This window comes from Bubalus bubalis, chromosome 21 (assembly GCF_019923935.1).
Source record: "Bubalus bubalis isolate 160015118507 breed Murrah chromosome 21, NDDB_SH_1, whole genome shotgun sequence".
NCBI classification, from domain to species: Eukaryota; Metazoa; Chordata; class Mammalia; order Artiodactyla; family Bovidae; genus Bubalus; species Bubalus bubalis.
Genome location: NC_059177.1, coordinates 51,275,660 through 51,293,989, shown reverse-complemented (window position 1 = coordinate 51,293,989; position 18,330 = coordinate 51,275,660). Strand labels below are relative to the sequence as shown.

Sequence of the window (18,330 nt, the reverse complement as noted above, 5' to 3'; positions counted from 1 at the left end):
CTGGACGGGGTCAGACTTCTGAGTCCAAGAGAAGTAGGAGACCGTGAACTTCAAATACTGGATGGAAATGATAGCTAGCCTCACCCCCAATCCCAGCAGCCAGGGCTACAATGAAAGGAGGCAACACTCGAAACATCTGCATTTATTACAAACGAGGGTGCCGACCCGAGACTCCAAACACATTACGCAGTCCTGACCTACGACATGGTAAGACATGGACAGAGGGGTGGGCAACACCGAGGTATGTGTCTAGGTCACAGGAGCCCCCTCGGGGTCCCCTCCACCTTTGGTCCAGACGACACCTTGGCCCAGGTGTGCCCGCTGCCAGGACACACCTAGGCCTGGGGTCCAGCAGCCGGGTAGCCTGTGAGGCTGGTGATGGGGAAGCAGGGACTCAGAGTCCCTCTCCTCTCTGGGGAAGTCTCCCTCTAGGACCCAACGGTTTCAGCCTCACAGCGACCATTACACACATTTTGGAACACAAAACAGGTAAAATATTAAGCTAACAGTAAAATTAAAACGCTGCAGGGAGGACACCTGAGTGGACAAGTGGTCAGAGGCTGCCCTGTCCACCTGTGAAAGGGTCCAGGGCCAACCGGGGCAACCAGAACCGTGGGTAAGTGTGGGCCTCCAGGTGGTCCCAGGAAGGGTGCAAGAAGGGTCCAGGGAGGGTGGGGCTCCGCCTGAGGCGTTCAGATAATCAGGAGGCCACCCACTCGCCCGCACCGTGGGTCTGGTGCTTCAGAGACAAACCTAGGGACAAGCCCTGGCCTCATGCCACGGCTAGGCATGCCACAGAAACCGGAAGACAGTGCATCCTGCCCACACAAAAGCTGTGCTGTCCTAGTACGACAAGCATCCCTGCTCCAGCCCCAGGTCTCGCTGGGGTGGCTGGAAAAAAACCGTTCTTTGGGGTTCCAGGAAGCATAATCTCAAGTGAGGAGGGGAGCACAACATGGTCCCGGCAACTCTGACATGGACTGCTTCCCGCACCCCTTGTCGCCATCACCAGAAGCCTCATGTACAAACGGGACACACACACACCACACCCGGGGAGAGAGGCCCACACCCGCACACCCATTCACACACGCAGGACAGATCAGCTGGTAGCCAGAGATGCCAGGGCGTGCTCAGGGGACTGCCTTCGGGGGCTCCATGTAGGCCGGATTATAAGGAGGCTGGCTGGCAGGGTAGGGCAGGGCTGCACCTCCTGAAAACAGAGAGGACACCAATTAGCTGTGGCCATGGCTGCAGGGGGTCACGCATGGCGGAGTCGGCAGGCGTACTCACCAGCCATCGTCTCGTGGTAGGCAGGGGGGCCCATGGGCTGGGTCGGGTAGGGTGCTGTTGGCATCCCCGGCTGGGGGACCACGGAGTGGTAGCCCTGGTACGTTGGTCCAGGGTAGCTGGGCGGTTGCAAGTAAGGGGTGTGGGTCACCGTGGTGGCCACGGTAGTGGTCACAACCGCTGCAAAGAGAGCCCCAGTCAGGACTGCTGAGCTGGCCACCCTCCCTCCAGCTCAGGCCAGTCAGGGCCCCGATAAACCCACCGCCACCACCCGGGGTCTGCACCTGCCCCCAAGGGGTCACCGTGGGGCAGAGGGGAGATGCTCACGTTGCGGGCGCCGGCACATCTTGTACAAACAGCAGCAGGAGCAGGTGCAGCAGACAATGACGGTGACCACGGCGATCACAAAGAGGGTCACCCCGATGGCGATCACTGTGCCGAACCTGACAGAAAGCCAGTCAGCGCTCCAGGGGTCGAGACTCCACACTCCCACTGCTGGCAGCATGGGTTCGATCCCTAGTCAGGGAACGAAGATCCCACATGCCGCGCACGGCCAAAAAAAAAGAACCTAAATAAAGCCAGTCAAGATCCAGGGCCTCTCGCCCCCACCCAGGACCAGCAGTCCACACCACACCCACTCCCAGACGGCACCTCTCTAGCCGGAGGAGACTGGGCAACACAGATAAAGCCACTTCTGGGGCGTGGAGCTTGAACCTGTTTCACCCTCAAGTATATGGGGTTGACCTTGGCTGCCCCTGGGATGCCCCTCAGGAGCTTGGGAGACGGCTCTTCAGGTGTCTTCTCCCATACACACGTCTTATCCACCTCCAACGAGCCAGAAGCACATGCACACCCCGTATCCACCACCAGCCAGGCCTTGGGTGGCTTGAATCCAAAACTCAGACGTGGGTGCGACAGACCAACTCATGGCCTCTGGGAGCCCACAGACCATTACAGGAGGCAAGGGTTGAAGGGAAAATGGCTCAGGAAGCACAGGTAATGAATCACAGGGAGAAGTTTCCAGGAGTGGGGAGAGGCCAGTGTGGCCAGGATGGTGGGGAGTGGTATGGCTGCAGGCCCCTGGAGTGACGGTGAGCCTGCGGGGTGCCAAGCACCATGCCAGGTGTCATACACCCTCACTCCAACCTGAGGGGCAGGCAGGCAGGTCAACCAAGAGCCAGGCAAGAGGAAGCCTCCCTGCCCACGCGGGCTTAACCCTCAGCAAGGCCCAGGCCTGAGTGGAGAGTCTGCCACCTGAGAAGACTGTCCCTGGGCGGGAAGTCCACCAAAGCCGATTCTCAAGGGCAGCCACAGCCCCCTGCTGTTCCCAGAGGCCAAGCAGTATTCCTTCCAGTAAAAGGGAACTGCACCAACCAGCTGTTCCATTAAACATGGAAGGGGCTTGGTGAGCTGTGAGCTATAGGCTCCCCTGCCCCTGAGGCCTGGGGGAAGGTCAAGGGGAAGGTCCCCACCCTCCCACCCTCCTCAACCCCCTCACCCTGGGTGGAGGGTCTTCCATCTCATAGGCCAGCTGACATCACAGCTTTGGGACGAACTAAGGACAGACCCTCCCACCCCAGACTCAAAATACCCAATTGCATTCATAAAACAGGAGCCACTGGCCACTGTGCGGCCCAGACCAAGGCCCCAAGACAGGAACAGTGGGAGTCAGGAGGTGCCGCCTGCGCGCGCACACACACACGCACACGCACACACACACACACACACACACACACACACACGCACACACACGCAGGAGCGCGATGAATGACACATGATTGCAGGGCCGCCGCCACCAATCTCTAATCTCTCTCTCCCACTCTCTTCCTCTCTTCTGTCTCTATCTCTGACACACAGCACTGGCACAGAAGCTCACCCCATGTTAGTCTCTGCCTTCACTCAGGGGCCTCCTGCACCCCGGGGGCTTCCCCATTCCATCCAGAGGCCACTCAGTTTCAATCTCCTCCCCTTCCAGGAAAAGTAAAGGAAGCTCCTGGGCCCTCCCTAGCCCTGACGTCAGAAGCTGGAAGGACAGAGCCTCTTAAAGACACAGTGCAGAGGATGCCCCAGCTGCGCTCCCAACTGGTGCCAGGATGGGGGAGGGAAGAGCTCCCGGAGTTGCCTCCCCACCCCATTGTCCATGGGGTCCCCAACCACACTCCTGCTCTGCCTGGCTCAGCCCACCAGCCCTGTTCCAGCCGTCCACTCAGTGGGTACCTTCAGCCATCTGAGCCCACCAGCAGATCCAGGGCCCGCCGGCCACTCCCCTCAGCTCCTCTTCTCCCACCAGTGCATGCTGGAGGTCTCAAATCTGAACCTACCTACCTAAGTCCCCTTGGCCAGCCTGTCACGTCTGATCTTGTTGCTCCTGCTCAAGAGACTAGTATGGCTCCTGGGATCATGCAGGAATTTGCTTTATAATTTCTTTGTAAACTCTGTGTAATGTGTGTGTATCTGTACTTCTCTCTTTCTCTGGACTTCCCTGGTGAATCAGATGGTAAAGAATCTGCCTGCAATGCATGAGACCCGGGTTCGATCCCTGGGTCAGGAAGATCCCCTGGAGGAGGGTATGGCAACCCACTCCAGTATTCTTGCCTGGAGAATCCCATGGACAGAACAGCCTGGTGGGCTACAGTCCACGGGGTCACAAAGAGTCAGACACAACTGAGTGACTAACATAACAACTAATAGTGTGATAAGAGAGGGGAAAAAATCTAGCATTTGTCTCATCAGAGAGTAACACAATAAAGCAAATGTCAGTCTCTAATTAAAAGTCTAAATAAAGGGCTTTCCTGGTGGCTCAGTGGTAAAGAATCTGCCTGCTGATGCAGGAGACACAGGTTGGATCCCTGATCTAGGAAGATCCCACATGCCACGGAGCAACTAAGCCTGTGCACCACAACTACTGAGCCTGTGCTCTAGAGCCCGGGAGCCACTACTGAAGCCCGTGTGCCCCCGAGCCCGCGCTCCACTACAGGAGAAGTCGCTGCAATGAGAACCCCACGTACCGCAACTAGAGAGTAGCCCCTGCTTCCCACAACGAGAGAAAAGCCTGAGCATCAGCGAAGACCAGGCACAGCCATAAATAAATAAATAAATAAATTAATTTTTTTAAAAAAGTCTAAATAAAATAAAACTCCCTGTGTGGCTGGGGGGACTCCCACCCTCCCTCCTGTATGATCCAGCCACATCACCCTCCTTTCAGCTTTTTTTTTTTTGGCTGTGCCATGTAGCATGTGGGATCTTAGTTTCCTGACGAGGGATTGAACCTGTGCCCCCTGCAGTGGACGCACAGTCTTCACCACTAGGCTGCCGGGAAGTCCTCCTGTTAGCTTCTGGAAGCACTGTGCGCTCTGTCTTCCCTCAGGGCCTTCATACAGGCAGTTCTTACTACAAAACCACCCCATTGGCTCTTCCCATTCCTATACAATTCATTCTTGGTCACTTTTCACATCTCAGATCAAAACATCACTGCCTCTAGGACACCGCCCCTGACCATGCAGAAAAGGTCAGACTACTTGATAAATGCTCTTACAGAATCAATTGCCTGTCTACTTCAGTTTATCAACGTACACTCCTTTGGATTGTGTGAGCATTGGATTACCGTGCATCTTGCCTCCAGCCTATGGATTCATGGAGGCACAGACTGCAACCAGCCCTGGATCATTACTGTGTCTCCAATTCCTGGCCGAGACAGTGGGTGCTCAGGAAGTATCTGACAAGTGAATCAAGTCACTCAGGGATCCCGTGGGCAGCATCGAGTAGGACAGCAAGGCCTGATGCCCTGAGGAACAGCAATATATGAGGGGTGACTGCAGGGTGGGGCAGGGATCCGTGGCCCCAACAAAGCCACCATACGAACAGAATCACACCTCTGAAGCCTGAGGCTACCCCCCAGAGGTCAAGTTCAGAAGGCGAGAGTTGGCCTAGAAAGGAAGGGACAGAAGGGCAGGGGAGGAAGAGCCCAGGCAAGGAGCTTGCAGCAGGGCTGAACGGGACAGTCCCTAGGAGGCTGAAGACCCTCATTGTCCCAGAAGTGAAAGGGCTGTCTCTGGAGCTGGACACCAGCATTCCCACCACCACACTGGCCAGGCAGCACATGGTCGTGACCCAGTGGGTATAAGAACTGCGGGAAGGGTGCTGTGAGGGCCAAGAACTAACACAGGCTGGCCATGCCCATTCCTCAGCTACCAGACCTCCCTGCCTTCCTGGTGTATTGTCACGGCAAAGATGGCATAGAGGGTCAGCAGTGACCAGCCTGGGGCCCTCAGCCCGAGTTTCCACCGCTCAGGTGCTTCAAAACACGCCATTCCTGCTGGATGATCCTGTGAGTGAAAGGAGCTGGGAAGGGACAATGACATCAGAACCCAAAAGGACCGTGATGGGGAACCAAGATAGCTCAGGGGTCGGAGGGGACTACATACATGGACCAGCCACCGAGCATCAGCAGGGCAGGACAGGAGTCACCTACTAAAGTGGCAGGAAGACCCACCAATAACATGTCCGCTCTGTGGGGAGCACAGGGAGAGCCTAGGTTCTGAAGGCAGATGGAGTCCCAACTGCACTGCTGTGCTCTGACCTGCTGCCTTGTTCTTGGGGAACCCAGGGAGTTGCTCAAACGAAGAGCCGGGGTGGGGGCGGACCAAGAGTGAAGGAGCGGGCAGAGGTGGGGAAAGGGTGGAGTTGGCCCAGAACCCCTCAGCACATCGGGTCCTTCCGCTGTGGAGCATTCGCAGAAGCTTCCAAAAAGGGCTGGACACCCCCCACAAGGAACCATCGCACCAATGGACAATCAATGGTGCCCCCGGCTGAGGAGGCAGCACACAAATGCTCACCCGAGAGGGTGGCCCCTTAGGGCCCTGATGGGTGGTCAAGGGGGCACCCAAAGGAGACACACCCCTGTCCCTCCATCTCCCAGTACCTGCTCCTGGAGACTCAACCCTGTAAGGGAGGCGCTGGACTCTACGCTGGGGCTCCGCTCAGAAGCAGAGGAGAGGCGGGGCAGGATGGGGAGAAGGCCCAGAGAGGGGAGAAGGATCCGCCCAATGGACAGGCAAGATGGCCCAGTGGGGAGGCTGCAGGGCTCGGGCACCTCAAGGAGGGCAGGGAGGGTGCCCCTGAGCTTCCCCCAGGAACCCACATCTCCTCTGCTCCCGGGGGACCTTGTTCTGCGATGTGGAATCCACATTTCTCACACAGGGCCCAGTGCTCACTCACCAACCAGGCCACCTTACTCTTTCCTGCCCTTCTCTGAACCCTCTCTCTCAGCACCTCCTACAGCCATTCTTCAAATGTCACCGACCCTCAACACACTCAATCCCACCCAAACCCAAGCCCTTCATGCGAACCCCATTCGTTCTCTGTCCTGGATCCCCGAGCAGGGTGGAGGGCAGGGCACGCCACCCCGGCCCCTCCCCCAGCCCCTCCAGGCTAGCAGGCAGCCTCCCTCTGGCCAGACCGGGAAACCATGGCTGCCTCCCACATGGCCTGCCACGCCCTCCCGACCCTAACACGCCCGCCCCACCCGTTCCTGTCATCCTCCAGGAAGTGGTGGTCTTCATCGGAAATGCCATTCAGACCCCAGCACTGCCCCGAGCCCTCCCTGGTGCCCCCCCAGGAAGAGGCCCACACTGGCTGGATGTCAGACCGTGAGATGCCATGGTGCACTATCCGCAATCCTAGCACCTTTACCACACCTGTACCCCCCATCACTATGCCCCCGGCGCCACCACTGCCCCCTCACCACCACCACCGCCATCATTACGCCAACACCTCCCTGCCACTGTCCCCCATCGCCACATCCCGACCTACTATCATACATCTGCCTGTCACCCCACTACACGCCACCACAGCGGCCGTTACCATCAACCTCTCCACCATCAACATGAACACGCATGCCTGCCCCAGTACCACACGGCCACCATCATTCATCACCACTCTATGCCCACCACCACTGTGCCATCACCACACACTCAGCCTTGTAGCCAACACCTCTTCCCTGCTGCCACCACCTGATCACTAGCACCTTTTGCCACTATCGCCCCCATCACGGTCACCCCCTTCCCATCACTTACACCTACAGCCCACACCATCACCAAGCTCAATGTGAACCTCCACCCTCAGCGTTTCAATTGTCAACCCGTCACCCCAATCCCCAGCACAATGGTGAAGACAACTTCCCAACACAAGAATCAAAGCTCCTGGAGCTCAGACATGGTGACAGCTTCTCCGGGGCCATACCCCAAGGACTCTGTGCCACCCCAGTCCCTGCAGCCCTCTTGAGCCCCCGTCACCTCTGCCAGGAAGATGTACCGAAACTGCAGGTTACGTACCTGGCCACGGGCTCGCTGTCGAAGCTGGAGTCGAACTCAGTGAGGATACTGCAAACAGGAAATCTCACAATTAACCACCTGCACCCCACTCAGCACACCAGGAACAAACACAACCTTAGCACACACACACAGAACATGCACGAAAGCCAACCCCACAATGGGCCAGAAAGGTGGGGCCCTGGTGGCCTCCAGAGGCCAGATATCACACATACCAGGATTTCAGGCTAGAAAGCCACACATCCTTCTAAAGCACACATGGGACATTCTCTAGGAGAGACCACCCAGGTGGATCAGACAGTAAAGACTCCACCCTGCAATCCAGGAGACCTGGGTTCAATCCCTGGGTTGGGAAGACCCCTGAAGAAGGAAATGGCAACCCACTCCAGTATTCTTGCCTGGAGAACCCCCATGGACAGAGGAGCCTGGTGGGCTACAGTCCATGGGGTCGCAAAGAGTCGGACACGACTGAGTAACTAAACACTAACACGTTTGAGGCCACAAAACCAGTCTCGAGATCTGAAAAGATAGCTATCATACAAATTATCTTCTCCAACGACAATGGAATGAAGTTATAAATCAATAACAAAAGACCCACGTCATAAAGTTAAAAACAAAATGCTAAAAACAAAAACTCGCATACCTTGAGAAAGCAACAGATTACAACAGAAGAGCTGTAGCTTAAATAAGAAATCATAGAAGATATTGAGAAATCTGTAAAACCAAATGAAAATAAAAACACCGCTGGTCAAAACGGGTGACACACAGCTAAAGAATTCTTAGAAGGAAATTTATAGCTTTGATAGTGATATGGTAGGAAACCAAAGAAGACAGGAAAAACGTAATAGAACAGACTCCCAAAATAAGGAAGGAATTAATAAACATAAGTGAAAAAGTCAAAGAGAATAGTAGCCACAGAAAATAACGGAGAAGATGAACAGAACCAAAGCTGGTGGACCTCTGGCCAGACTAATGAAGAAAAGGAGAAAAGATGCAAGAAGACAAAAATACAGAATGAAAAAGGTAAGGTGGAGAAGCTCTATACAGTCAACAAAAACAAGACCAGGAGCTGACTGTGGCTCAGACCATGAACTCTTTATTGCCAAATTCAGACTGAAATTGAAGAAAGTAGGGAAAACCACTAGACCATTCAGGTATGACCTGAATCAAATCCCTTATAATTATACAGTGGAAGTGAGAAATAGATTTAAGGGCCTAGATCTGATAGATAGAGTGCCTGATGAACTATGGAATGAGGTTCGTGACATTGTACAGGAGACAGGGATCAAGACCATCCCCATGGAAAAGAGATGCAAAAAAGCAAAATGGCTGTCTGGGGAGGCCTTACAAATAGCTGTGAAAAGAAGAAAGCAAAAAGCAAAGGAGAAAAGGAAAGATATAAGCATCTGAATGCAGAGTTCCAAAGAATAGCAAGAAGAGATAAGAAAGCCTTCCTCAGTGATCAATGCAAAGAAATAGAGGAAAACAACAGAATGGGAAAGACTAGAGATCTCTTCAAGAAAATTAGGGATATCAAGGGAACATTTCATGCAAAGATGGGCTCGATAAAGGACAGAAATGGTATGGACCTAACAGAAGCAGAAGATATTAAGAAGAGGTGGCGAGAATACACAGAAGAACTGTACAAAAAGATATTCACAACCCAGATAATCACGATGGTATGATCACTGACCTAGAGCCAGACATCCTGGAATGTGAAGTCAAGTGGGCCTTAGAAAGCGTCACTACGAACAAAGCTAGTGGAGGTGATGGAATTCCAGTTGAGCTATTTCAAATCCTGGAAGATGATGCTGTGAAAGTGCTGCACTCAATATGCCAGCAAATTTGGAAAACTCAGCAGTGGCCACAGGACTGGAAAAGGTCAGTTTTCATTCCAATCCCAAAGAAAGGCAATGCCAAAGAATGCTCAAACTACTGCACAATTGCACTCATCTCACACGCTAGTAAAGTAATGCTCAAAATTCTCCAAGCCAGGCTTCAGCAATACATGAACAATGCACTTCCTGATGTTCAAGCTGGTTTTAGAAAAGGCAGAGGAACCACAGACCAAATTGCCAACATCCGCTGGATCATGGAAAAAGCAAGAGAGTTCCAGAAAAACATCTACTTCTGCTTTATTGACTATGCCAAAGCCTTTGACTGTGTGGATCACAATAAACTGTGGGAAATTCTGAAAGAGATGGGAATACCAGACCACCTGACCTGCCTCTTGAGAAATTTGTATGCAGGTCAGGAAGCAACAGTTAGAACTGGACATGGAACAACAGACTGGTTCCTAATAGGAAAAGGAGTACGCCAAGGCTGTATATTGTCACCCTGCTTATTTAACTTATATGCAGAGTACATCATGAGAAACGCTGGGCTGGAAGAAACACAAGCTGGAATCAAGATTGCTGGGAGAAATATCAATCACCTCAGATATGCAGATGACACCACCCTTATGGCAGAAAGTGAAGAGGAACTCAAAAGCCTCTTGATGAAAGTGAAAGTGGAGAGTGAAAAAGTTGGCTTAAAGCTCAACATTCAGAAAACGAAGATCATAGCATCCGGTCCCATCACTTCATGGGAAATAGATGGGGAAACAGTGGAAACAGTGTCAGACTTTATTTTTCTGGGCTCCAAAATCACTGCGAATGGTGACTGCAGCCATGAAATTAAAAGACACTTACTCCTTGGAAGGAAAGTTATGACCAACCTAGATAGCATATTCAAAAGCAGAGACATTACTTTGCCAACTAAGGTTCGTCTAGTCAAGGCTATAGTTTTTCCCGTGGTCATGTATGGATCTGAGAGTTGGACTGTGAAGAAGGCTGAGCGCCAAAGAATTGATGCTTTTGAACTGTGGTGTTGGAGAAGACTCTTGAGAGACCCTTGGACTGCAAGGAGATCCAACCAGTCCATTCTAAAGGAGATCAGCCCTGGGATTTCTTTGGAAGGAATGATGTTAAAGCTGAAACTCCAGTACTTTGGCCACCTCATGCAAAGAGTGATTCATTGGAAAAGACTCTGATGCTGGGAGGGATTGGGGGCAAGAGGAGAAGGGGACGACAGAGGATGAGATGGCTGGATGGCATCACTGACTCGATGGACGTGAGTCTGAGTGAACTCTGGGAGTTGCTGATGGACAGGGAGGCCTGGCGTGCTGCGATTCATGGGGTCGCAAAGAGTTGGACACGACTGAGCGACTGAAATGAACTGAAATAGCAATAAGTACAACAGAGCTTTAAAAAAAGTAGTAACTGGAAGTTCCCTGGAGGTCCAGTGGCTAGGACTTGGCATTTCCACTGCTGTGGCCCGAGGTTCAATCCTTAGTAGAGGAACTAAGATCCTGCAAGCTGTGTGACGCAGCATCCCACCCCCCAAAAAAATAATATTAACTTTGAACTGAACAAACCATCTGCAAAAAAAGCATTTGGGAAACAAGTGAAGGCAACTGAAGACTAATATTAAAAGCTATTAAATAAACTGTGGTAATTGTGCTAAGTGTATTCCAGATATACGATCATATTTCTTTTTAAAGGACTCACTTGGGACTTCCCTGGTGGTCCAGCGGTTAAGAATCTGCCTGGCAATGCACAGGACATGGGTTTGATCCCTGGGCGGGGAACTAGGATCCCATATGCCGTGGTGGGCAACTAAGCCTGAGTACACACGACAACTACAGAGCCCACACACCCGACAGAAGATCATGCATGATGGAACTAAACCCAACGCTGCTGAATAAATAATTATTTAAAAAATAATCATAATAAAGGACTCACTTGTATGATAAAAAAAACTAACATTTAAGGAGACATTTTCATGTCTGGGATCGGTTTTAAAAGACCCAGGAAACAAAAGTAGTGGGAGGTAGGTGGAACATTAGCAGCAGAGTATTGCTAACCAGAGGGGCAAGCAATGGGTATATGGGGTTATTATTCTCTCTGCTTTTGTATGTATTTGAAAATTCTCAAAAAAAAAAAAGAATTGAGAAACAAACAGAAAAAGTCAAGAGAATTAGGCATAACTATATCCTCAATTTGAAGGACAAGTAAAGCTAAGGAAAAAATATTTTCAAAAAAATCAGTGTGCCGGCTTTGGCCAGCAATAACAGAGTAAAGCACACCAAGTTGGGATAAGGGGGGCAGGGGCGGAGTGGGAAGAGACTTCCATGGAGGTGGGCCTGGCATTTAAAGCCTCCTTTCTCCTAGGGGCACCAGCCTATTTCAGAAGGGCAATTCTCTAGGCAAGAAGACGGGTGTGGGTTGCCATTTCCTACTCTTAGGGATCTTCCTGGGATTGCACTCTCATCTCCTGCAGGGGCAGGTAGATTCTCCTTTTTCTTTTTTGTTTTTAAAACAAAACTATTTTATTGAGGTCTAACCTACTTACAGTTTAAATTCGTTTAATTATTAATTCAAATTTTATTTTAAATGCCTTTAAGATAATTTTATATTTTAGATCATAAATCAAGATTTTTCTCTGTTCCATATAAATTCTGTATCTAGCCGAAAGTTTCACATGTTTATTCATTCTATTCTGCCTTTCTTTTGGGTTTTTTTTTTTTTAGTTTGTTTAATTGGAAGCTAATCACTTTATAATATTGTGGTGGTTTTTTCCATACATTGACATAAATCAGTGGCAGGAAGATCCTTAACCACTGAGGTCCTGAACAGCAAGGAGAAACTCTGCAAGGAGCTCAGCTTCTACTCGTCTCAGTCTCTGCAATCAGGCCAAAATGACCTTAGACTGCTCGTGTCCCTGGCAAAAGCAGTTATCAGTCCTTCCTGGAGGAAGTCCTGAGCTCCAAATGGCTATAATTCATTCTGCAAATACAATGTTTGGCACACAACTGATGATTTCCAGGAACACGAGAACATTAGACAACAAGAAACAACAGAAACAACCGACAGGAGAAATATCCACAGGGGTCCAAACACTGCCGTTCTCAGACTCTGACCTTTGTTCAAGCAGATCAAAGGAAAAAAGATGCAGCAGTTTACAAGTACTGCAAACAAAAATGAAACAAATAAAAATTCTAGAACTAAAAAATCATGCAAAAATCAGTAATTTATTAGACAGCTCAATATAATCAATCAACTAGAAGACAAACCCAAACAAATATATATACACTAAAGCCTAGAGACACAAAAGATGGTAAATGTACATACAGAAGACAATAGGTGAAATATGGAAAACAGCTGTAGAAAAGGTCTTCAGTTCAGTTCAGTTCAGTCGCTCAGTTGTGTCCGACTCTTTGCGACCCCATGAATCGCAGCACGCCAGGCCTCCCTGTCCATCACCAACTCCCGGAGTTTACTGAGACTCACGTCCATCGAGTCAGTGATGCCATCCAGCCATCTCATCCTCTGTCGTCCCCTTCTCCTCCTGCCCCCAATCCCTCCCAGCATCAGAGTCTTTTCCAATGAGTCAGCTCTTTGCATGAGGTGGCCAAAGTACTGGAGTTTCAGCTCTAGCATCACTCCTTCCAAAAGAACACCCAGGACTGATCTCCTTTAGAATGGACGGTTGGATCTCCTTGCAGTCCAAGGGACTCAAAGAAAAGGTTTTACATATGTGTAATTAAAGTCCCAGAGGAAGAAATGTGAGAATGGAGTAGAAGCAATCTTTAAAAAGAGGTATGCATGCTATTAAAATTATTTTTCTCCTAGCAAAAATGATAAAACAAAAAAAGATAATGGCTGCAAATTTTCCAAAACTGGCGGAAAACAAACAAAAAAACCAAGCCAGATTTCAGAAATATCTTAAGCCCCAAGCAGCAAAAATTCAAAGAAAAACACACCTAGGTACATTACAGTAAAACGCAAAAACCAAACATGAAGAGAAAAAACTTGAAAATTAGAGAAAAGACATGCTACTGGCAAAGGAGCAATAATAAAACCATTATCTGATTTCTCAACAGAAACAACAGATGTTAGAAGACAATGGAATGAAAGCTGCAAAATGCTGAACTTTGCTGAAACTTTATACCTTCCAACCTATTAATCCATACCAGGAAAAAATCCTTTAAGAAGGAATGTAAAACAAAGACATTTTCAAACAAACAAAAGCCAAGAAAATTTGACACCAGTCTACCTGTATGAAAGGTAGAAGGAAGATGTCTCAGATGAAACTTGAACATGAAGGAAGAGAAAAATATACTGATAAAGGCAAAAAAGACAACTAAAATACTGTCTTTGGGAAATGCAAATCAAAACCACAATGACATATCCCCTCACACCAATCCAGACAGCTATCATCAAAAGAACACAAATAAAAAATGTTGGCAAGGATACGGAGAAAAGGGAACTCTTTGGCCCTATTGCTGGGAATGGGTGTACCCACTGTGGTAAACAGTATGGAGGTTTCTCACAAAATTAAAAATAGGGAATTCCCTGGCAGTCTAGAGGCTACGACTCTGGGCTCTAACTGCCAAGGGCTGGGCTTCTACGCCCGGTTGGGGAAATAAGATCTTGCATGCTACTCGACATAGTCAAAACAAAAGAACAAAAACCCTGAAAAGAGAACTAACATATGACCCAGCAGTTTCACTCCTGGGTATACATCAAAAAAAAAACAAAAAAAAAAAACACTAATTTAAAAAGATACATGCACCCCAGTGTTCACAGCAGCATTATTTACAATTGCTAAGGTATAGAAGCAACCAGTGTCCATCCACAGATGAATGGATGAAGATGTGGTGTGTGCATACATGTGTGTGTGCACACATACATGTACACAATGGAATACTATTCAGCCATAAAAGGATGAAATTTTGCCATTTACAGTACCATGGATGGACTTGGACAGCATTATGCTAAGTGAGATAAGTCAAATACTGTAGGATATCACTTATATGCGGAAATCTAAAAATACAACAAACTAGTGAATACAGCTAGGAAATGACACCCCACTCCAGTATTCTTGCCTGCAGAATCCCAGGGACAGAGGAGCCTAGTAGGCTGCTGTCTGTGGGGTCGCACAGAGTCGGATATGACTGAAGCGACTTAGCACCAGCAGCAGCAGTGAATACAGCAAAAGAGAAGCAGACTCACATATACAAAGAACAAAGTAGTAGTTACCAGTGGGGAGACGGGAGAGGGGCACCACACGGGTGGCAGTGTGGGAGTACAAACTATTGGATATAAAATAGGCTCAAGGTTGTATTGTACAACATGGGAAATATAGCCAATATTTTGTAATAACTATAATGGAAAGTAACCTTTAAAAATTGTATAAAATTTTTTTAGATAACCATGAAAAAAATTCTACATTTCTCTAAAGAAGACATACAGATAGCCAAAAAGCACATGAAAAGATGTTCAACATCATAAAGAAATGCAAATCAAAACTACAACAAGGTCTCGCCTCACACCAGTCAGAATGGGCATCGTTGAAAGGTCTAGCAACTTCCCTGGTGTTCCAGGAGTTGACTGCAGGCTTCCACGGGAGAGGGCACGGGTTCTGTCCCTGGGTAGGGAAGTTCCACGTGCCGTGTAGTACGGCCAAAAACAACATGGAATTAATAATGCGGGGGACTTTCTTGATGGTCTAGGGGTGAGGGCTCTGCACTTCCACTGTAGGGGCACAGGTTCAATCTGGTCAGGAAAGTAAGATCTCACACGCCCCATGGCCAAAAAAATAGTCTACCAACAATAAATGTTGGAGAGGGTGTGGCGAAAAGGGAACCCTCCTACACTGTTGATGGGAATGTAAATTGGGACAATCACTATGGAGAACAGTATGGAGGTTCCTTAAAAAAATAAAAACAGAACTACTCTATGATCCAGCAATCCCACTCCTTGATATATATCTGGAAGAAACCACAATTCGAAAAAATACATGGACCCCAATGCTCACTGCACGACTATTTATAATATCAAGACATGGAAACAACCTGAACGAACTTATATACAAAACAGACTCACAGATTTCAAAAACAAACTTATGGTTACCAAAGGGGAAATCAGGGTGGGAAGAACAAATCGGGAGCTTGAAATTAACATATACACATTACTACATATAAAATAGATAACCAACAAGGACCTACTGTTCAGCACACGCAACTCTACTCAATATTCTGTAATACCCTATATGGGTAAAGAATCTGAAAAAGAAGGTATATATGTATATGTATAACTGAATCACTTTGCTGAATATCTGCAACTAACACAACATTGTAAATCAACTATAATCTAAATAAATTTAAAAAAGAAAGGGAATAAAATACTGTCTTTGGGGTTTATAGTATTACAAGAGATAAAGGGAGTATCAGACATAATAAAATGAGCAATTCATCAGAAAGTAGAAACAATCCTAGATACGTATGCACCTAATAACAAAGTATTAGACCTCATGAAGCGGAATACTGATAGAACTAAAAGAATAAACATATCTGTAATCTCTTGGTAATCAACAACACAAGAATAACAAAAACCAATAAGGATAAAAAAGATCTAAACACTATTATCAACAACTTGACCTAACTGACACTTATCAAGAGTACACTTAACAACTGCAGGGAGAAGGCAATGGCACCCTACTCCAGTACTCTTGCCTGGAGAATCCCATGGATGGAGGAGCCTGGTAGGCTGCAGTCCATGGGATCGCTAAGAGTCGGACACGACTGAGCAACTTCACTTTCACTTTTCACTTTCATGCATTGGAGAAGGAAATGGCAACCCACTCCAGTGTTCTTGCCTGGAGAATCCCAGGGACGAGGGAGCCTTGTGGGCTTCCGTCTATGGGGTCGCACAGAGTCGGACACGACTGAAGCGACTTAGCAGTAGCAGTAGCAGTAACAACTGCAGAATATATCTGAAACACTCACCAAGGTACAGGATATTCTAAGCCATAAACTGAGTCTCAATAAATTTCAAAAGACTGAAATCTTTTTAAAAAAGTTTTCATTTATATGTCCACGTCAGGTCCTGGTTGTAGCACACAGGCTTAGTCACCCCACAACGTGGGGGATCTTAGTTCCCCAAGCAGGGATCAAGGCTGCACCCCCTGTATTGGAAGGCGGATTCTTAACCACTGGATCACCAGGGAAGTCCCAAAAAACCAAAATCTTAAAAGAAAACAACACAATGAGATATTACTATCCAGCCTCCAAAACCGCAGACATTGAACCTTTCTAGGAATCAGCAATAATCTGTATCTTATTGCCTGGTGCCCTGGTGGCTCAGTGGTAAAGAATCCTCCTGCCAATGCAGGAGATGTAGGTTCGATCCCTGGGTTGAGATCTCCTGGAGAAGGAAATGGAAACCTATTCCAGTAGTCTTGCCTGGAGAATCCCACGGACAGAGGAGCCTGATAGGCTACTATCCATGGAGTCGCAAAGAGACAGACATGACTTAGCAACTAAACAGTATCTTAACTAAAGTGTTAAATATGAGAAGTATACATTTATTAAAACTTGATTCAAATGAAGCATTTATGTACTTACACCTCAATTTTTAAAGAAACATTTACAATACCAAGTTTGGAGAGGGTGTGGAGCAAATCTGACGCTCTCATCTGGCTGGTGGGAGTGTAAATGGTAACAAGTGCTGGATGTATCTGTCAAAACTGGACACATGCCCCCAGTGCCTCAGGATTTCTACTCCTAGATATTTTCCCACAAGGAAGATATTCCTTTTAAAAGGCACCAGAGATTTATAAAAGAGGGTTCTTAGCATCACTATCAAAACAGCAGAAGCCAGGAACTCCCAGCGGTTAGGACTCCGTGCTTTCACTGCCAAGGGCTTGGGTTCAATCCCTGGTTGGGAACTATGATTCCACAAGCCACACTGAGCTGCCAAACAGAAGAAGAAAAAATGAATAACCGAAAGAAAACCTACATACATGGACAGATATGCTATGCTGATGGACTGGAAAACTCATTGAAAAGTCAATTCTACAAAAACAGTATAAATCAATGCAATCTAAGCTGGTTTTCTTGAGAAGCTGATTCTAAAATTTACATGGAAATACAAAAGACTAAAAATAACTAAGACAATATTGAAGACTATCAAAGCATAATATAGACACAGAAATTATAAGTCTGCTTTAGCCCAAGGACAGTCAACATAATGTAATAGGGAGCCTAGAGACATCTACACATGTGGATACTCAATCTGTAGCAAACCTGTCATTGTAGAGTGAGAGAACTATCATTTTCTGAGACACTATAGTATACATGTTGCTTGGACAATCAGAGAAAGTATCTTTATAAAATTCACTGAAAAATTCTTCACTGAAAATTTCGTGATGTGTCAGTTCTGAAAATTTCACAATAATAACTTTGTGTTTATAATATACACAGGTTGGAACAAAATCAAAGCAAAATGTGAATGGTAACAACAGTCCTAAGTCACATAATAAACCCTTGGTCAATTTTAAGCTCCAACAACTTCACACAGTGATTGTATCATTTTCTAAAAACGTATTGATACGTCTCTAGTCAATAATGTATTAACAAATGAAACGATCTCTACTGACTTATACAACTACTACTATGCGTACTTAAAACATACAGGGGCTTCTGTGGTGGCTCAGTGGCAAAGAATTTACCTGCCAAATCAAAACAGACACAGGTTTGATCCCTGGTCTAGGAAGATCCCACATGCCAAGGAGCAACTAAGCTGGTGTGCCCCAACTGCTCAGGCCATGCTCTAGAGCCCAGGAGCCACAATTACGAAGCCCATGTGCAGCGACTGCTGCAGCCCACACG

The 18,330-nt window shown here is 47.9% G+C and overlaps 1 protein-coding gene across 9 annotated transcripts in view; it reads right to left on the bottom strand.

Annotated features, from left to right (window-relative positions):
• Positions 1 to 127: 127 nt before the first annotated feature.
• Positions 128 to 18,330, bottom strand: part of SHISA5 (shisa family member 5) — a 33,184-nt gene continuing 14,981 nt past the window's right edge. For 4 of the 9 annotated variants that reach the window (XM_044933756.2, XM_044933757.2, XM_006065170.3 and 1 more), the window contains 4 exons: positions 7,620 to 7,667; positions 1,615 to 1,730; positions 1,291 to 1,467; positions 128 to 1,210 (listed from right to left, as the gene is read on the bottom strand). In XM_044933756.2, coding sequence (XP_044789691.1) covers positions 1,131 to 1,210; positions 1,291 to 1,467; positions 1,615 to 1,730; positions 7,620 to 7,667 — 421 coding nt within the window. In that variant the 3' untranslated portion in view covers positions 128 to 1,130. Of the gene's footprint in view, positions 1,211 to 1,290; positions 1,468 to 1,614; positions 1,804 to 3,163; positions 3,770 to 7,619; positions 7,668 to 18,330 lie in introns of those variants that run through there. The other 5 variants (XM_045163902.1, XM_045163904.1, XM_045163905.1 and 2 more) reach the window with 5 other exon arrangements.